At 42.6% G+C, this 15,764-nt stretch overlaps 1 protein-coding gene across 1 annotated transcript in view; it reads left to right on the top strand.

Annotated features, from left to right (window-relative positions):
* WWC1 (WW and C2 domain containing 1) overlaps window positions 1-15,764 on the top strand; it is a 144,043-nt gene that overhangs the window by 105,369 nt on the left and 22,910 nt on the right. The window contains exons 10-13 of the mRNA XM_060240622.1: window positions 6,033-6,122; window positions 9,671-10,206; window positions 13,882-13,990; window positions 15,215-15,295. Of these exons, the coding sequence (XP_060096605.1) occupies window positions 6,033-6,122; window positions 9,671-10,206; window positions 13,882-13,990; window positions 15,215-15,295 (816 nt within the window). The remainder of the gene's footprint in view (window positions 1-6,032; window positions 6,123-9,670; window positions 10,207-13,881; window positions 13,991-15,214; window positions 15,296-15,764) is intronic.

The following is a 15,764-nucleotide window of genomic DNA, read 5'->3' as shown; positions in this document are numbered from 1 at the left end:
ATTCTATTTTATTTCTCAAAAATTATATACCATGTCACAATTACGGGCTTGTAGTTAGAGCATAAAGTGTATTTGTTTCTCCCTTGCTTGGATCTTGATTAGAAGGCAATCCATAGTTGCCATGGAGAAGTTATTTTATCACTATCTTAAACTGCCTAACTTGAATATTTAGTCAGAAGCAATGCCTGACAACTGTAAGAAGACAGCATTAGTGCTATAGCTAAACTTAGATTAAAATTCATGTGAAATGTTATCCCCATAGGAACAGAAGTTATGGAGGAATTGCAGCTTGATAATTAGACCATTGAGGATATAGTGAATGAAAACTGCTCATCTCTCTCATGTAGTCTTGTTGGCTGTTAAAGACTATGATGTCTGGATGTTGAGGCTGAATGGATTTCTTATCTGTAGTGTTGTGTCCCTGAGAAGATAAAGCAGTAATAGGTGGAAAGGCTCTGTGTAATTTCTATCCCGCAGCTCAGCTGTGTGGGGGAAGATATTGCTAAAGGTCTACAGTGGTGTTACTAACAGTTGGGTTACAAATGAATTGAACATGCTGTGATTGTATAGACTTCTTCCCATGCAAAACAGCCATCGGACACAAGTGATCTAAACGCATATCTGTGGGATGTGAAGAACTTGAAACATTTGAGAAATTCTAGAACCGCAAAGCTTCAGGTTGCATGTGATATTAGTTCATCAGTTGCTGCATTCCAGGTGTTCATGTCCCTTCTATAGATAAGAAAAAAAATTCTGAAAATTTGTCTTATTTCAAATACCTATCCTTTCCTATTTAGCACAGTGTGGCGTACATACTTCACCACAGCCCAAGCAACACAGAACAAATACTAAATTGCAATATTAAAAATTCACAAAACTGCATGAGGAGAAAAACACAAACTTCACAGTAGCGGATGAGAACTACAGTGGCGCTCCTGGAAGTTCAGTAAATGATGCACACACCTGTAGTACAGGTCTCCTCTCTTGCATGAAGGCCAAGGAAAATAGTAGATAGTAAGGATAGTAGAAGGAACAGGATTTCACGGCTATTTTATTCAGTATCAAAGAAGGGTATTTTGTTTAATAAGTGTTGACTTAGTACTCCCTCTGATTTTTTTTACAAGATTCTCTTGAGTGTTTCAAGAAAAATAATAGCTAACTACTACTGAACCAAGACTGATTTTTGGATGATGCAAAATTTTGAGCTGCATACCACACTTTCAAAACTGGATAATATGCTGCTTGTAATTTATAAAATCAGTACAGAATTTGTTCCTATTTCGTATAAATAACCTCCTAAAAAGAAGGCCAGTGGGCACTTAGATCTATGTTGAGCTTATTTTGAGATGTTTGCTTCTATGAACAGAAAAAAGAAATAGCAAGGATGGGCAAGTGATATGTTCAAACTGGCCTTATTTAAAAAAAAACAAACCCAAAAAGTTTTCAGCTAAGAAACTGAATGTTATGTTCTTTTGTATTTTTAGGCTAATATGTTGAAAACGTATTCTAGAAGTCTTGCACTTAAGAGAATTCAACATTATTTCCTTTTATGGGTTAGAAGTTATAGAAAATGGCCCAGTAAGTCTACCGAGTTTCTTCCTATTGGAGATTTTTTGAACTAGAAAGGCTATGCCTACAGTACAAACAAATTAAAAATTACTTGCTTCTCAGATCCTTGAGTCAAGTGAGTTATAAGTACAGGCTTTCACATTGCTGGTGGTACCCTGTGAACTGGAGGTTAACTATAATAGAACTATAATGTTACAAAGTTCTGAAGCAAATCCTTTCTTCATGTGAAGAGCTTATAGTTCTTGAATCATAGACCATTCCATGCAGGAACCAAGTGGCCCTGACTAGGGCTGAAGGATAGGGGTATAAAGTTTGTAAACAATATTAAGGAGAACTGAGTGTGCCCTAAAATCCACTGCAAATGGCTAGATTCTGGGCTACACATCTGATTGATACTGAAATATTTTTTGCCATAGCTAGGCATCCTTAAACCTGCCCTGGCTGTACTTTCATACTACCCCCTCCGCCTCCTCAAAAGCTTCACCCTAAAGATAAAATTCTAATGTAGTTTACATCTCAGAGTTAAAATATGTCCAGTACAGTAATACAAGAGATTATTAGTGTTTGGATCTGGCAAAGATATACCATTTATTCACTAGCCACTCTTCATTTTATCTCCTTAAACTCTGAAGAAGTATCACTGATTTTCTCATACCAAAGAAATTTGGGTGCTGTTCAATCTGGGTGGATTCTGGGTGCTGTCAAGCTGACCGCTTGCCTCTTAGATTCATGTCCATCGTTAGGGGTGTGCATTCAGCTCAGCCAAACTGAATACAACCCCAAATAACTGCTGATTCAGCTGTAATTGGCACCATATACAGCCAAATTAGATTCTGTAATCTGATTTGGCTGCCAAATACAGCAGTCCTGAATACCGCAGAATCTATCAGGCAGCTGTTCAGCTCCATTTTACCCTATGGGCTATTAAAGTCAATGGCAAAATCTCATAGGGTATGATTTGGAAGCTGGGGGGGCGGGTTGAGGGAGAGGCACCAAATTTGCAGTGTGGCTTCTGGAGCCTCTCCTCCAGAGAACCCCCAAGTTTCAAAAAGATTGGACCAGGGGGTCCAATTCTAGAGGGTGTCCCCATTCCCCATACTTTCCTATGGGGGGAAAGTGTCAATTTCCCCATAGCGGTAAAATTGACATTGGGAAGGAGGGGGTTTGAGGAAGAAGCTCATTTGCAGTGTAGCTGCAGGATCCTCTCCCCTAGAGAAGCCCCAAATTAGAAAAGATTGGGCCAGGGGTTCCCATTCTATGGGATGCCAAAACGGTTGGCCCCATTCCTCATTGTTTTCTATGAAATGAAAAACTTGTAAACACAGGCAGCGGTCAGATTTCCCTAGAGAATCTCTGCAGTGGACAGTCAACTGTGATGAGGATGCTTGTTTGCAAAGAACATAACAGTGCCACGTGCTCATGAGAACAAATGCCACCGTTGCAGTCCCAGTGTCAGGACCGGGGAGGGGGGGATGCTTTCTGCATGGACCACAGCACACAAACAGTGCATTGAATGCACTGGTGCTAAGCAGCAGAGCCCTGTGCCAATCTAACAGTGACCAGCCCAGTGGCACAACCCTACCAACCAGTGCCCAGCATCTGAACCCAGTGCCCTTGTAGCCTGGGTATACCAAAAATGAATGGACACAAGTTTGAAATCAAGATTCACAAAGCTGATCAACCTGTTTTACTGCAACATCGTTTCAGAAACAGATTGGAATAGAAGACTGCTGAATTACAATTTTTACACTCGTTACAAAACTCAGGGCAATGGAACCCCCCGGGGCCCAAGAGAGATATTGGTTTATCCTCAGACTACACGAGTTTTGTAATGAGCGTCAAGGTGACACCTTAACCGTTTTCCCACACAGCTTACCTCGAAGCGACGTCCCTCTTCACCGCGCAGTGTCTGCTCGGATTTCCCACCATCTGCTCCGCAGAAGCAGGAAGAGCCGCGGCTTTTGCGTCGCTAACGTAAACTGGGTTTTAGCGATTTACATTTGCGACGCAGAAGCCCCGGCACTTCCTGCTTCTGCGGAGCAGATGGTGGGAAGTCCGAGCAGACGCTGCGCGGTGAAGAGGGACGTCGCTCCGAGGTAAGCTGTGTGGGAAAACGGTTCTTCTCTCCTAGAGCCACCTTCTGCCCCTGACCCTGGAGAAATGAGGTAAGCCATTTCAAGGCCATCTCATGAACTCCTATGTTGGCAAGGCAATTGGTCAACAAGTCATGGTTGACCATGTCAAATGCTGCTGTCAGGTCTAATAATAACAGCCTTGATCATGGCAGCCGCTTGTGACTGACCCTTGCCCAGCTAGTGTGGAATTTCAGGCTAGTTATTTCAGTATGCAAATGACACCCAGCTGTATCTGGGTGGTTTGTTTGTATTTTTGAAATTTTGTGTGCGCACACAAGAAAGTCATGGCAACCTCTGGTGACTGACCCCTACTAGGGGCACGGAGGGTAGAGGTGGCTGAATAAAGTCTGCCCCTGCCTCCTAGTCCTGGTATTCCAAGGAGGTCTCCCATCCAAGTGTTTGCCAGAGTCGACTGCTTAGTTTCTGAGATCTGATAAGCCTCTACCTCAAAAAAACCCCAGCCCTGCTAGAGCCCCAGATACCTGCAAATCAATTCTCCATTATATCTTATTGGAATCGGTCTCCATAGGGAATAATTGAGCACCCAGCAGACATTTCCCTCCTCCCTCCCGCTTTCTGATGACCCGGAAGCAGGGGGAGGACATCCAAACCGGGGGGGATCCCCTGCCCCCACCTGGGGATTGAAACATACACTGGGAGAATCGCGGAGAGATGAAATGCAATGCAAAAAACCGTGATGAAAATAACGAAAATAATTAAATTCATTTAGAAGCAATTTTTAAATAGTAAACACCTTCACATTAGGTGACTCAACACACATATATAAGGTAAGGTAGTCCGCTGTGCAAGCACCAATCATTTCCGTCTCTGGGGTGACATTGCTTTCACAACATTTTCACGGCAGACTTTTTACAGGGTGGTTTACCATTGCCTTCCCCAGTCATCTACACTCCCCACCCCCAGCAAGCCGGGTGCTCATTTTACCAACCTCGGAAGGATGGAAGGCTGAGTCAGCCTGGAGCCGGCTACCTGAACCAGCTTCCTCTGGGATTAAACTCAGGTTGTGAGCAGAGGGCTTTGACTGCAGTACTGCAGCTTCACCACTGCGCCACGGGGCTCTTAACACACATATATAAGCCACACTATTTTGCAGGGTGATAACAATCAATGCCATAACAATATTAACACATCAAAGCACTGCAATTTCGTTATGTTATACAGACACAAAGAAAGCGCTAGTGCAAAAGGTGCTTGTAAGACAGATATCGGTGCAGTATTTCACAAGTCTCTGACTTCCTTGTGAAATACTGCACCGATATCTGTCTTACAAGCACCTTTTGCACTAGCACTTAATTTGTGTCTGTATAAAAGAATGGAATTGCAGTGCTTTGATGTGTTAATATTGTTATGGCATTGATTGTTATCACCCTGCAAAATAGTGTGGCTTATATATGTGTGTTGAGTCCCCTAATGTGAAGATGTTGACTATTTAAAAATTGCTTCTAAAGGAATGTAATTATTGTTTCGTTATTTTCATCACAGTTTTTTGTGTTGCATTTCATCTGGGGATTGGCAAGCTTAGTTCAAACCCCTGTGAGAATTTTGTTGAACTTTAAGATTTGATAAACTTTCTAATATTCCCCCCCCCCAAAAAAAAAGATGGGGAAAATAACCAAAACATATAAAGCAGACAGATGGAAATCATCACGACACTGTGGCCCCATAGGATAAAGTGATTTTAAAAGTATGATGGGAGTAAGGTTTTATTATGACAATTATAATTCAAGAAGCATTTTAAAAGAGATACTGAGCTGATATAATTTAGTCCACCTTCCGGTGATATCAGGGGTGTGGCATATGCAAATGAGCTATGCAAATGAGTTGTACTAATGAGCTCTGGCACCTCTTTTTCTACAAAATGACCCCGGCTACTGGACTCAGGCTCTTTTCTAGATGCCTAACGGTTAGGTACTCTTTCTTTTCAAAGATATATACTACCAACAACTTTGCAGAATTTAAACTGGGCTTTTAAAATTAGATTGGTGCTCTGCAAAGTGCCGGGGAGTTATGGTTTGCAAAAATTAAAGAAGCTGTTTTACATAGGATAAGATATATGGATAAGATCCTCATTTCTGTGTTGATCCGGTTGACGTAACATCTCTTTGCATGTCTACATTATTGTAGTGAAATGATCTGTGTTAATTGAATGGTGAAAGCTTTTTGAAATAAAAACCCTGAAAACCAAAGGCTGTGTTATGTGCTACATACAGAACTTTTGAACTTCTTCTGCTTCTTTAGATATTGCCTACTAACCATTGAGTCCTAATTTGTAGTATTTTAAACGGCTATCTTTTGTATCTTTTGCAGGTTGAAATTGAACAGCAAGAGGAACCAATTAGTTAGAGAACTAGAAGAAACAACACGATTTATGGCAATGCTGCACACCCAGCTAAAAAAGTGAGTTTTACACGTGCTTTCAATTAATAGTCTGTGCATTTTAACCTTACATTTGTTCCTCCTGCAATTGGCCCACTGGAAAAAGGTCCTTTGCCATTATCTAATAGTTCAATCCAAAGCAAAAGGTTCAGTTAGAGAAGTTGTTACTCAAGCATTTCATTCCTGGATAATACTTGGTGGTATAATGGGAGAATTGAGTGGTTGTATGATATCGTCTAGAACAGGGGTAGGGAACGTTGGCTCTCCAGATGTTTTTTGCCTACAACTCCCATCAGCCCCAGCCAGCATGGCCAATAGCTGGTGCTGATGGGAGTTGTAGGCAAAAACACCTGGAGAACCAACGTTCCTTACCCCTGGTCTATAACCTGCATAATTTAATAACTTCCTGAGAACCAATGTGGCGTAGCAGACAGTATTGAACTAGAACAGGGGTGGCCAAACTTGCTTAATGTAAGAGCCACATAGAATAAACGTGAGATCTTCGAGAGCTGCGTGAACAAATATTACACACAAGTCTTTACTAAAACTCTTAATACTTTCTTTGCGCAGAAAGGTAAAATACATACGCAGGCCTTGAATTCAGCAGGAGCTCACAGGAACACAGCTCCTGAACCTTTCTGAGGGTTCCCCCTCCTCCTCCCCACCTACCTTGTCCATTGAATAGTAGGTGCAGCTGCATAGCAATCCCTAGATTAGGAGAGAGGCAGCCAGGAACTTTGCCACACCCCCAGCAGCCCTCATTAACCCCTGGAGAAGCCCACTTCAACCTTTCTCCACTTCTTATGTGATTTTGGGAAGCAGGTGGCTTGCTGGCCTTTTGACTGTGTTGGGGGGGGGGTGGCCTAGGAGAGTTCCAGGTGAGTGAGGCCTGCTTGGGCTGGCTGGATCTCTAGCAAACCCAAGCAGGCCTCGCTCGCCCAGGGCTCTCTTTTCTTGCGTCAGGGTGCTTTTGGCTGGCGGGGGGGGGCAGCATATGCTAATGAGTCATGCTAATGAGCTCCACCACCTATTTTTCTACAAAAAGACCCCTACATATGTATGTGCTTTACAACACGACTATGCTAGGAGGAGACTTTTTAAAGAACAAAAACTGGGAATAACGGTCCCCATAAGACAAGCATAGGGAAAGGTTAGAGAATCCAGTGGGAGAAGGAAACACACATATGCCATATAAATCACTGACTGCCGTTTGCATCCTTATGCGCCTCTTTTTGCCTTGAAACCAAGGTTCGTAAATACAGCTCCTGCAAGAGCTGTGAAACTAAGGGGGAACCCTGCGCCACCCTCTTTAATTCTGTTCCTCCTTCCAGGGGCTCCCTTGGCTCTTGTGCACTCTTTCCCTGCTGTAGGTGGCCTCTGTGGTAGAAGGGAAGAGCTTGCAAGCCTGCCTATTCGCCCCCTTCCCCACTTCACATATGGCAGAAATAGTTGCCTACCTGTGGATTAGCACTCAGAGACTGACTGACAGGTCATTAAACCCACCTTTTCACTCACTCCACTTCCAACTTGGGGGTGGGGGTGGGAATGGATTGGTGAATTGAGTTGCAGCCATGTCAGCCTAACATCAGTAGTGTGTGCTGATCCACTGTTAGGTTTAAATGATCCAAATAGGTGAACCAGGCAGAAGGTTGGTAAATATTCAGGGAAGATGATTCCCAGCAGGTAGAATGGACACTGATTTTCAAAACTGGAGAAGAAAGGGTTTGTTCAGATCGTCAGATATTTGTAATAAAGGCCAATTGTATCTGATGCAGTATTATAACAAAACACAATTTGGATATACTGTGGATGCAATACCACCAAATCCATCATGCGTTGCACAAATCTAATCTACTATCGCAACTCAATAGACCTCTCACGCTGTTTGAGGAAACCCTTTAAAAAGGCTCACTACATAGTAAGGCACGAATTACTATACTGTATAAGGCTCTTCGTGATAAACTTTGGAACCAAGAAACCTCTGGCAAAGGTTGGCAAAGGGCTTGGAATAAAGACTGTACTGAGACCCTTACTGAAGCTCATTGAGCAAAAATGCGAGCGTCAACTTCGTACTGTACTCCAGCCCCAAATTTAAAATTGCAAAATTTCAAGATATATTCTAGATGGTATGTGACACCGCTGAAATTATTACATTCTAAGTTTGGTCTAGAACAGGGGTGGCCAAACTGTGGCTCGGGAGCCACATGTGGCACTTTCATACATATTGTGTTGCTCTCAAAGCACCCACTGCTCTGTTGGTCAACTTGGAGAAGGCATTTCTCTCTTTAAAACACTTCCCCAAGCCAACCAAACTGGCAGCTTGGAGAATGCATTTAAAATTGCTTTCTTTCCACCTTTCTCTCCCTCCCCCATATATTTTCCTTCCTTCCTTCCTTCCTTCCTTCCTTCCTTCCTTCCTTCCTTCCTTCCTTCCTTCCTTCCTTCCTTCCTTCCTTCCTTCCTTCCTTCCTTCCTTCCTACCTACCTACCTACCTACCTACATCTGACTTTATTCTTTGTGGCTCTTATGTTAAGCAAGATCGGCCACCCCTGGTCTAGAACCTACCTGCTGTAAGCAATGCAAAAGAGTAGAGTCATTCATATATTGTTGATGGGACTGCCCACCAATTTTTGGGAAAGTGTCATATTAACCATTGGAGAAATTACACAGCAACAAGTTCCTGTAACTCCAGAGTCAATTCTGTTAAATTTTTGGCTGCTTCAGGAAATGCCCTCACACAAAGGAGAATTAATTTCACTTTTGGTAATGGCGGCAAAAATCTTAATAGCGCAAAACTGGAGAGCAGTAAAAAATCACTATGTTAAATCAGTGGTTTTTAAAGGTCTGGAATGTTATATTGATCAACAGGGGAGGGACGGTGGCTCAGTGGTAGAGCATCTGCTTGGGAGGCAGAAGGTCCCCAGTTCAATCCCTGGCATCTCCAAAAAAGGGCCCAGGCAAATAGGTGTGGAAAACCTCAGCTTGAGACCCTGGAGAGCCGCTGCCAGTCTGAGAAGACAATACTGACTTTGATGGACCAAGGGTCTGATTCAGTATAAGGCAGCTTCATATGTTCATAACAGACTTGTCTGCAATCTGAGGTTCTTCAAAAGAAAGAAATTGTACTCTTTTTTATTTTGTGCAGTCTGAGGACTGTAAACTACCACAAAAATATAAAGATTTTGTATTCTATTAGAATTGTGAAACATAGTGAAATGTACATATTTTGTTGGAGTTAATGTTATCTAGTTGTTTGTTTATATTTTTAGAAAACACATAATTATTTCAAATCCAGTTCTCCAGATTTGAGTCCATTGCTCTTACCACTATACAAGGCTGATTAGCTACTAGTAGAGTTTGATGAAAAGAGCATATTGTTTTCTTCGTATGAATTACAGGTCCAAATGTATCCCTCACACTGCATAATTATTTCATATTTGGTTTAACATGTGGAGAGATTAAAATGTGCATTTTCTCCACAGTGCAGCTTTTGTGCAAAACTTATTTGTTTTTATTAAGACTCAAAGTGGAAGCTTTCATCCCTAATATGTTTCTTTTCCCTCTACAGCCTTTCCTCAAGCATGCTTTCCCTGTCCTCAGACAGCAGCCCCGGCTCTCTTGCGTCTAGCAGGGGATCTCTTGTTGCCTCAAGTCAGGATTCGTCCACTTCAGCCAGTTTTACAGATTTGTACTATGAACAATTTGGGCAGGTGGGCTCTGACTACCAGAATAAAATGGACCTCTTACTCCTGGAGAGAACTGCTGGTTTTCGTCCTTCAGGCTGCATCACTACTATCCATGAAAATGAGGTGGTAAAAACACAAAAAAACGATGCAGCTAGCCATTTCCAAGCTCTTAGGTCCTTGTCTGGAACGCCCAAATCATTGACATCTCTGTCTCCAAGGTCATCGCTTTCTTCTCCGTCTCCACCTTGCTCTCCGCTTGTGACGGACCCATTCTTCACAGGAGATGCTTTCACGAGCCATATGAACTTTGAAGACCCAGAAGTAAACTGTGGTCTCTCTGAACTTTGCCTAACCACTGGAAATGGCAGGAAGTACAGACTAGAAGAGTCTAGGACTGGGGGGAGACATCTGGCCCAAGGTAGCGTAACCATCCTTGTACTCTTTGAAATTATTTTAAAGAAGCCTTTTTAAAAAAAAGGAAGCATCAGTAGCATTTGACAAAGTAACACGTTCTGTGACAGAACTCGAACAGAAAAATGTACAAACAGGTACTACTCGTGTTTGTCATTGATGTAAAAATACCTTTGGTTGTAGTCTTTGACTGTAGTCTGATATCCATTACGCAGATAACCAGCCTTGGTTCTGGCAGTTTCTGGCTCTCCCTGCTCTTCCATTGGCTGAGCCTCCTGTCACACTGCTTTGCAGAGGAGAGAAAGAAAGCCTTTTCTCAGTTGGCTGAGGGCTCCTCCCCCTCCTTCTGTGGAAGGGAAACAGACAGAGAGACTCATTGAGAACTCATTGGGTCTGAGTAGAGCTGCCAGTTCCACGTTTGTAGGAAATTCCTAGAGATTTTGTGATGGAGTCTACAGAAGCCAGAGTTTGGAGACTGGACAGGCCTCAGCTGAATATAATGCCATAGAGTACACGGGGAGAGAGGTGTGTTGTCAGGAGTGCAGTTGTGATACCAGGAGATCTTCAGGCTCCACCTGGAGGTTGGCTACCCTATGCCTGGCTGCTTGCTCCTGTTCAGCGCTAATCCCACTATGACAGCCAGTGTGATGTAGCAGTCAGTGCTTCGTAGCAGGGTCTGCCAGACTCAGGTTCTTGCTGTGTAGGCTGATGGGTGATTTTAGACGAGTCACAGATTTTCAGTCTAACATGGTTGTTGTGCAGATCAAAAGGGGGAGAGGAGAATGATGTAAGCTGCTTTGGTCCCCACTGCAGAGAAAGACTTTACTTTTCATAGGTAGAGGCTGCAGGGAGTGAGGAGGAGAGGGAACCCTAATGACTGGGGGCCAGATAAAGATTGGTTGGTGGTTGGTTGGGAAGGAGATGGGGTTGCGAACTCCAAGTTGGGAAATTCCTGGAGATTTGAGGGGTGAAGCCTGGAGAGGGTGGGGTTTGGGGAGGGGTGGGACCTCAGACAGGTGCAGTATCATAGACTTCACCCTCCAAACCAACCACTTCCTCTGGGGGAACGATTGTTGCCAATCTCCAGGTGAGGGCTGGAGATAACTCCAAGTTACAACTTACAGGGCGGGTGTGGCAGTTGGAGGGGATGGGAAGACCTCAAGGGTGGGGGGAGTTAATGCCTTCACTTGGGTGGGTGAGAAGACAGCAAGGGTGGGTTGCACTCACCCAGAGCCTGGTTCTAGAGCCCATTGTGTTTTTCTTCACAATTGGCCTTATTACTAGTCATCTATAATGTCCTGATCTTCTTTGAGAGAAGGGCAGATTTTAAAAAGTTAGAAAAAAGGAAAACTTCAGAATTCTGTGTTAGTATTGATAGAACGGCTGTAGAAAAAAATGTTACATTCATTTTCAAAACAGTGTACACTGTTAAGAATACGTTTTAAGAAGCCATTGAAGAGTTAGTATCGTCTAAGCTCTTGTTGTAAACCAAAAGCACACACATGTTTCCAGATAACATTTGACCTTCTTATCCTCCACATTCCATCCCATCAGCATCTAACCAGCAGAAAATGTGTCTGAGTGTATTCAGTTGTTTTGAAGTCATCTCTGTTTGAAAGAGTAAAAAACAAGGTGGCTGCATCGCTTTTAGCAAGTTCAGATGGTTTGTGTCTTGCTGACAGTCCAGTAACAGTGAATTTTGATTTTTGTAGCACTTTTTGCAGGTAATACAATTTTGTAGATTCTGTAAATCATCCTACATATATATAGTTGCTCTCCTGCAGAAAAGCACCGTAGCCTTTTCGTTAATATCGCTGAGATTCTTCTGTGCTGAGAAAGTGACCTATTTGTAGTAATATAAAAATCTGATTAAGGGTAACTTATCATATGGGGAAGGCACTGAAATTATTTTTCTGCATTTTTTTTTTTTTTTTACTGTAGGCTGCGCTTTTCCTTCCTTCTCCATGAGCAGTGGTCACATTTGTACCGGGATATGGTTATTATTCCCGTTAGATCTCTGTAGTAATTAGTCTCACCCTTCTTTGGTTCTTTGAGAATGGCAGAGACTGTTAAAAGTGAAAGCTAAGGCACTAAGCAGATTAAATGATTTAGGGTTGTTGTTCAGTCAGCAGACAAAATAATCACCACAGGTAATTTATTTTTGAGCAGTAATGAGGAAAGCATCCACTGCTCAGAGTAGTAGAAAAGCTGCCTGATTTATGGCCTCTTGGGGATCATGTGTTCTCACATGCTCTTGTAAGTAGAATTAAATAGCATATCCCCAAACCTTTTTTGCTTCCCCCCTCCGCCTTTTTAAAGGTATGCTTTGCATAGCCTCGGCTGCTCTCCAGTTTAAATATTGTGTGTCCTATATAAATACTTGTCTGAACAAAACCATGACCCACAGTTCGAAATTATGAAGTGGACCTTAAAAAAAAGAGGCAGAGTATGGAAACTACTACATTGGCTTAAACTCGAGTCGCGTTTCTCAGCTTTTCTCAAAAGGGTATGAAGGCTGCTTCCTTCCACAACTAAAATATTATACTTCTAGAGGTTCCAAGAGCTGTGGTCTTAAAAAAAGGGTTCCTTTTTATTGTAATGAGAGATTTGAAGGCTGAGAAAATGTTACTGCCTTTCAAGTCCATGTCACAGAAGCTGGGACTTGATTGGGGGATGGTCATTTTTTTCTAGCTGGGGCATTTGGGACCATTCAGCTCTCAGTGGGTCATAGGTTGTGCAGGCCTATAAGTCTGTTCTGTTTCCTGATCTTGTGTACAATCTTTGGCTTCTGATTTTGAAACCTTCCTGGCAGATGTATTAAGCTGGAGGGAGAGGTTTCATTCTGGATCAGACCATTATTGCATCTCATTTGGTGAGAGCCAGTTTGGTGTAGTGGTTAAGTGTGAGGACTCTTATCTGGGAGAACCTGGTTTGATTCCCCACTCCTCCACTTGCACCTGCTGGCATGGCCTTGGGTCAGCCATAGCTCTGGCAGAGGTTGTCCTTGAAAGGGCAGCTGCTGTGAGAGCTCTCTCCAGCCCCACCCACCTCACAGGGTGTCTGTTGTGGGGGAGGAAGGGAAAGGAGATTGTGAGCCGCTCGAGACTCTTCGGAGTGGAGGGCAGGATATAAATCCAATATCTTCATCTACCTCACAGGATGTCTGTTGTGGGGGAGGAAGGTAAAGGAGATTGTGAGCCACTCTGAGACTCTTCGGAGTGGAGGGCGGGATATAAATCCAATATCTTCTTCTTCTTCATCTTCATTCTGCATTATCCATCCTGACTGGCAGCATCCTTCAGAGGTCTCAAGCAGTTTTTTTTCAGATCCCCTCTAGCCGAGACGTGTATTGTTGTTTTTAAACTAGAACAAACAGGGACTGAATACCTCTCAGCCTCTAAGCCAGGATCCCTTTCCACATTGAATTCCTTCAGGTTATATTATTGACAACGACAGTAATGATGTCTATGATGCTGAAGTCCAGAACACATTTTCCCCCCCCCATCATATCACTACTTAATTACAACATGAGTCTTTGTTGAAATGCTGTTTTTAAAAAAGAACTGTAGGCTAAATAAAACGTATTATGTGATAACAGTACCAAAATGGATGCGGGGAGTAGTTAGTCTTGAGCATGTTAATACAGCCCGCTTAAGTTTTGATCTTCCTTGTGCTTTTGCAGGTGTAAATACGGTTGAAGGGGCCGCACTGAAAGTGGCGTGCGTATCAGCTGCAGTGTCAGATGAATCCGTTGCTGGAGATAGTGGAGTGTATGAAGCATCTGCCCAAAGGTAATCTTACCCAGCTAAACTTGTGTACATAAACTCAGATTACCCAAGCATCATACACAGCAACTTTGGGGATTTCCCCCCCTTTTCCAGTGTGGGAGAGGGGAGATCAGTAGTGGGCTTAGGAATTTCCTTGGATGCATTTTATCTATCCTCTGCTTCTGCGGTATTTCAATCCATCAAACGTAGACTACTAGATATCCAGTTGCAACGTCTAACTGAGGCAGCTCGGAAAACTTGCTCCCCAAGCTATCTGGGTTTATCCCAGATTCCTGGGCTTTTAGCTCCCTATTTCCTCTTTTTAACTGATCCTCACCAAAGAAGAGAACTCATGCTGGCTAGATTTAATGCATTACCATCGGCCATCCTTTTCGGAAGATACCACAGAATCCCCCGCAATCTTAGACGATGCCCTTGTAGTCAAGGAGTCATCGAAATGGTCACTCGTGTTCTTTTGGACTGCCCTTTTTATAGTAGTCCACGTGCAAGATACCTAGATGCACTGCTTTCTGACCATCAAGGCCTTTCTGACAATGCCAAGGTTCGCTTTTTACTCCACGGGAAACACAACTTTGTCACTACTCACGTTGCTTGCTTTTTACAGGTTGCGATCCAAATCAGAGAGGCTTTGACTCATGCATAGCCTACTGCTATTTTATGTCATTTTTGCTGGTTTTTTAAGGTTTTATTATATTCTATAGTGTCACTGTTGGTTTTAAAGTATACTGTATTTTTGTATTAATGCCAATAAAGGTCTATGGTATGGTATAGTGGACTTAGCTCTGATATGCTTTTCCCAGCCTCTGGCCTACTCATCCTGGGAAGAGTTAAATGTCCATAGTGAAAGATCCTGCAGATAAATGAGTATGAGTTTCCTTACAACCATCCTAGAGTAAAGGAGCATAATATTGAAGGGCTGGTTCAGGCAATGTTTTTGTATGTATGTTGCAAAAACATTGAAAGACTGACCATTTGAGCACACTTCTTCTTTTTTTTTGAGGAAACTGAACTATGATAAAGAGTGTCTTGACCTTAGCAGCGCCTGTATTCTGTTGTAGCAATGTGGTGGTGTTGTATATCCAGCATTAAGTAATGTTTTCTCATGTTAGACCTTCCTTCCCAGTATCTCCACAAATTGGTTGTAGTGAAGGAAGAAACCCCTTTTGTACTACTTTTCCTCTGTCTTACTGACAGAATACCAATTTCAATTTCTTTTTTTCTTTTCAGGTCCTGTGTGTCAGAAGCTGTTGTGTTTGACAATGAAGATACAGAAATAGCTGGCACTTCTAAAGTCCAAATTGCAATGAAGTAAGCTTGGTACTTGCTCTGTTTTTTTAAGCTGGTATCCTAATTAAGGCTGATATAGTGTTCAGCATTCATATCACTCTTGGCATTCCAGAGTTAAGAAAGGTAAATCTGCCCATCAATCTCTGGTTTTGATATATTTATTTCCTTCACCGTGTTTCCCCCTGGAATTAAGCCCAAAGAGATGGTGACCATATAAACTAAGCTTGTTATTCCAGTTTGGTCCATGCATCTGTTAAACATCTTTATTATGCTGTATCCTAATTTGCTGATCACTTTCTATGTATGTATATGTACTAGCAACTTCCATTTTAGTGTATCTGAAGTGTGCATGCACATGAAAACTTATACCTTGGATAATATTCTGTTGGTCTTAAAGGTGCCACTGAACTCAGACTTTATTCTATCACTTTCTTCAGTTGAACTGATGGCACTGAAGCGCTAAAAAGCATGTGAGATTTGGTATGCGTGA

This window comes from Heteronotia binoei, chromosome 5, assembly GCF_032191835.1.
Source record: "Heteronotia binoei isolate CCM8104 ecotype False Entrance Well chromosome 5, APGP_CSIRO_Hbin_v1, whole genome shotgun sequence".
NCBI classification, from domain to species: domain Eukaryota; kingdom Metazoa; phylum Chordata; class Lepidosauria; order Squamata; family Gekkonidae; genus Heteronotia; species Heteronotia binoei.
Note: the sequence above shows the minus strand (reverse complement) of the source record. Positions and strands in the feature narration are given on the sequence as shown.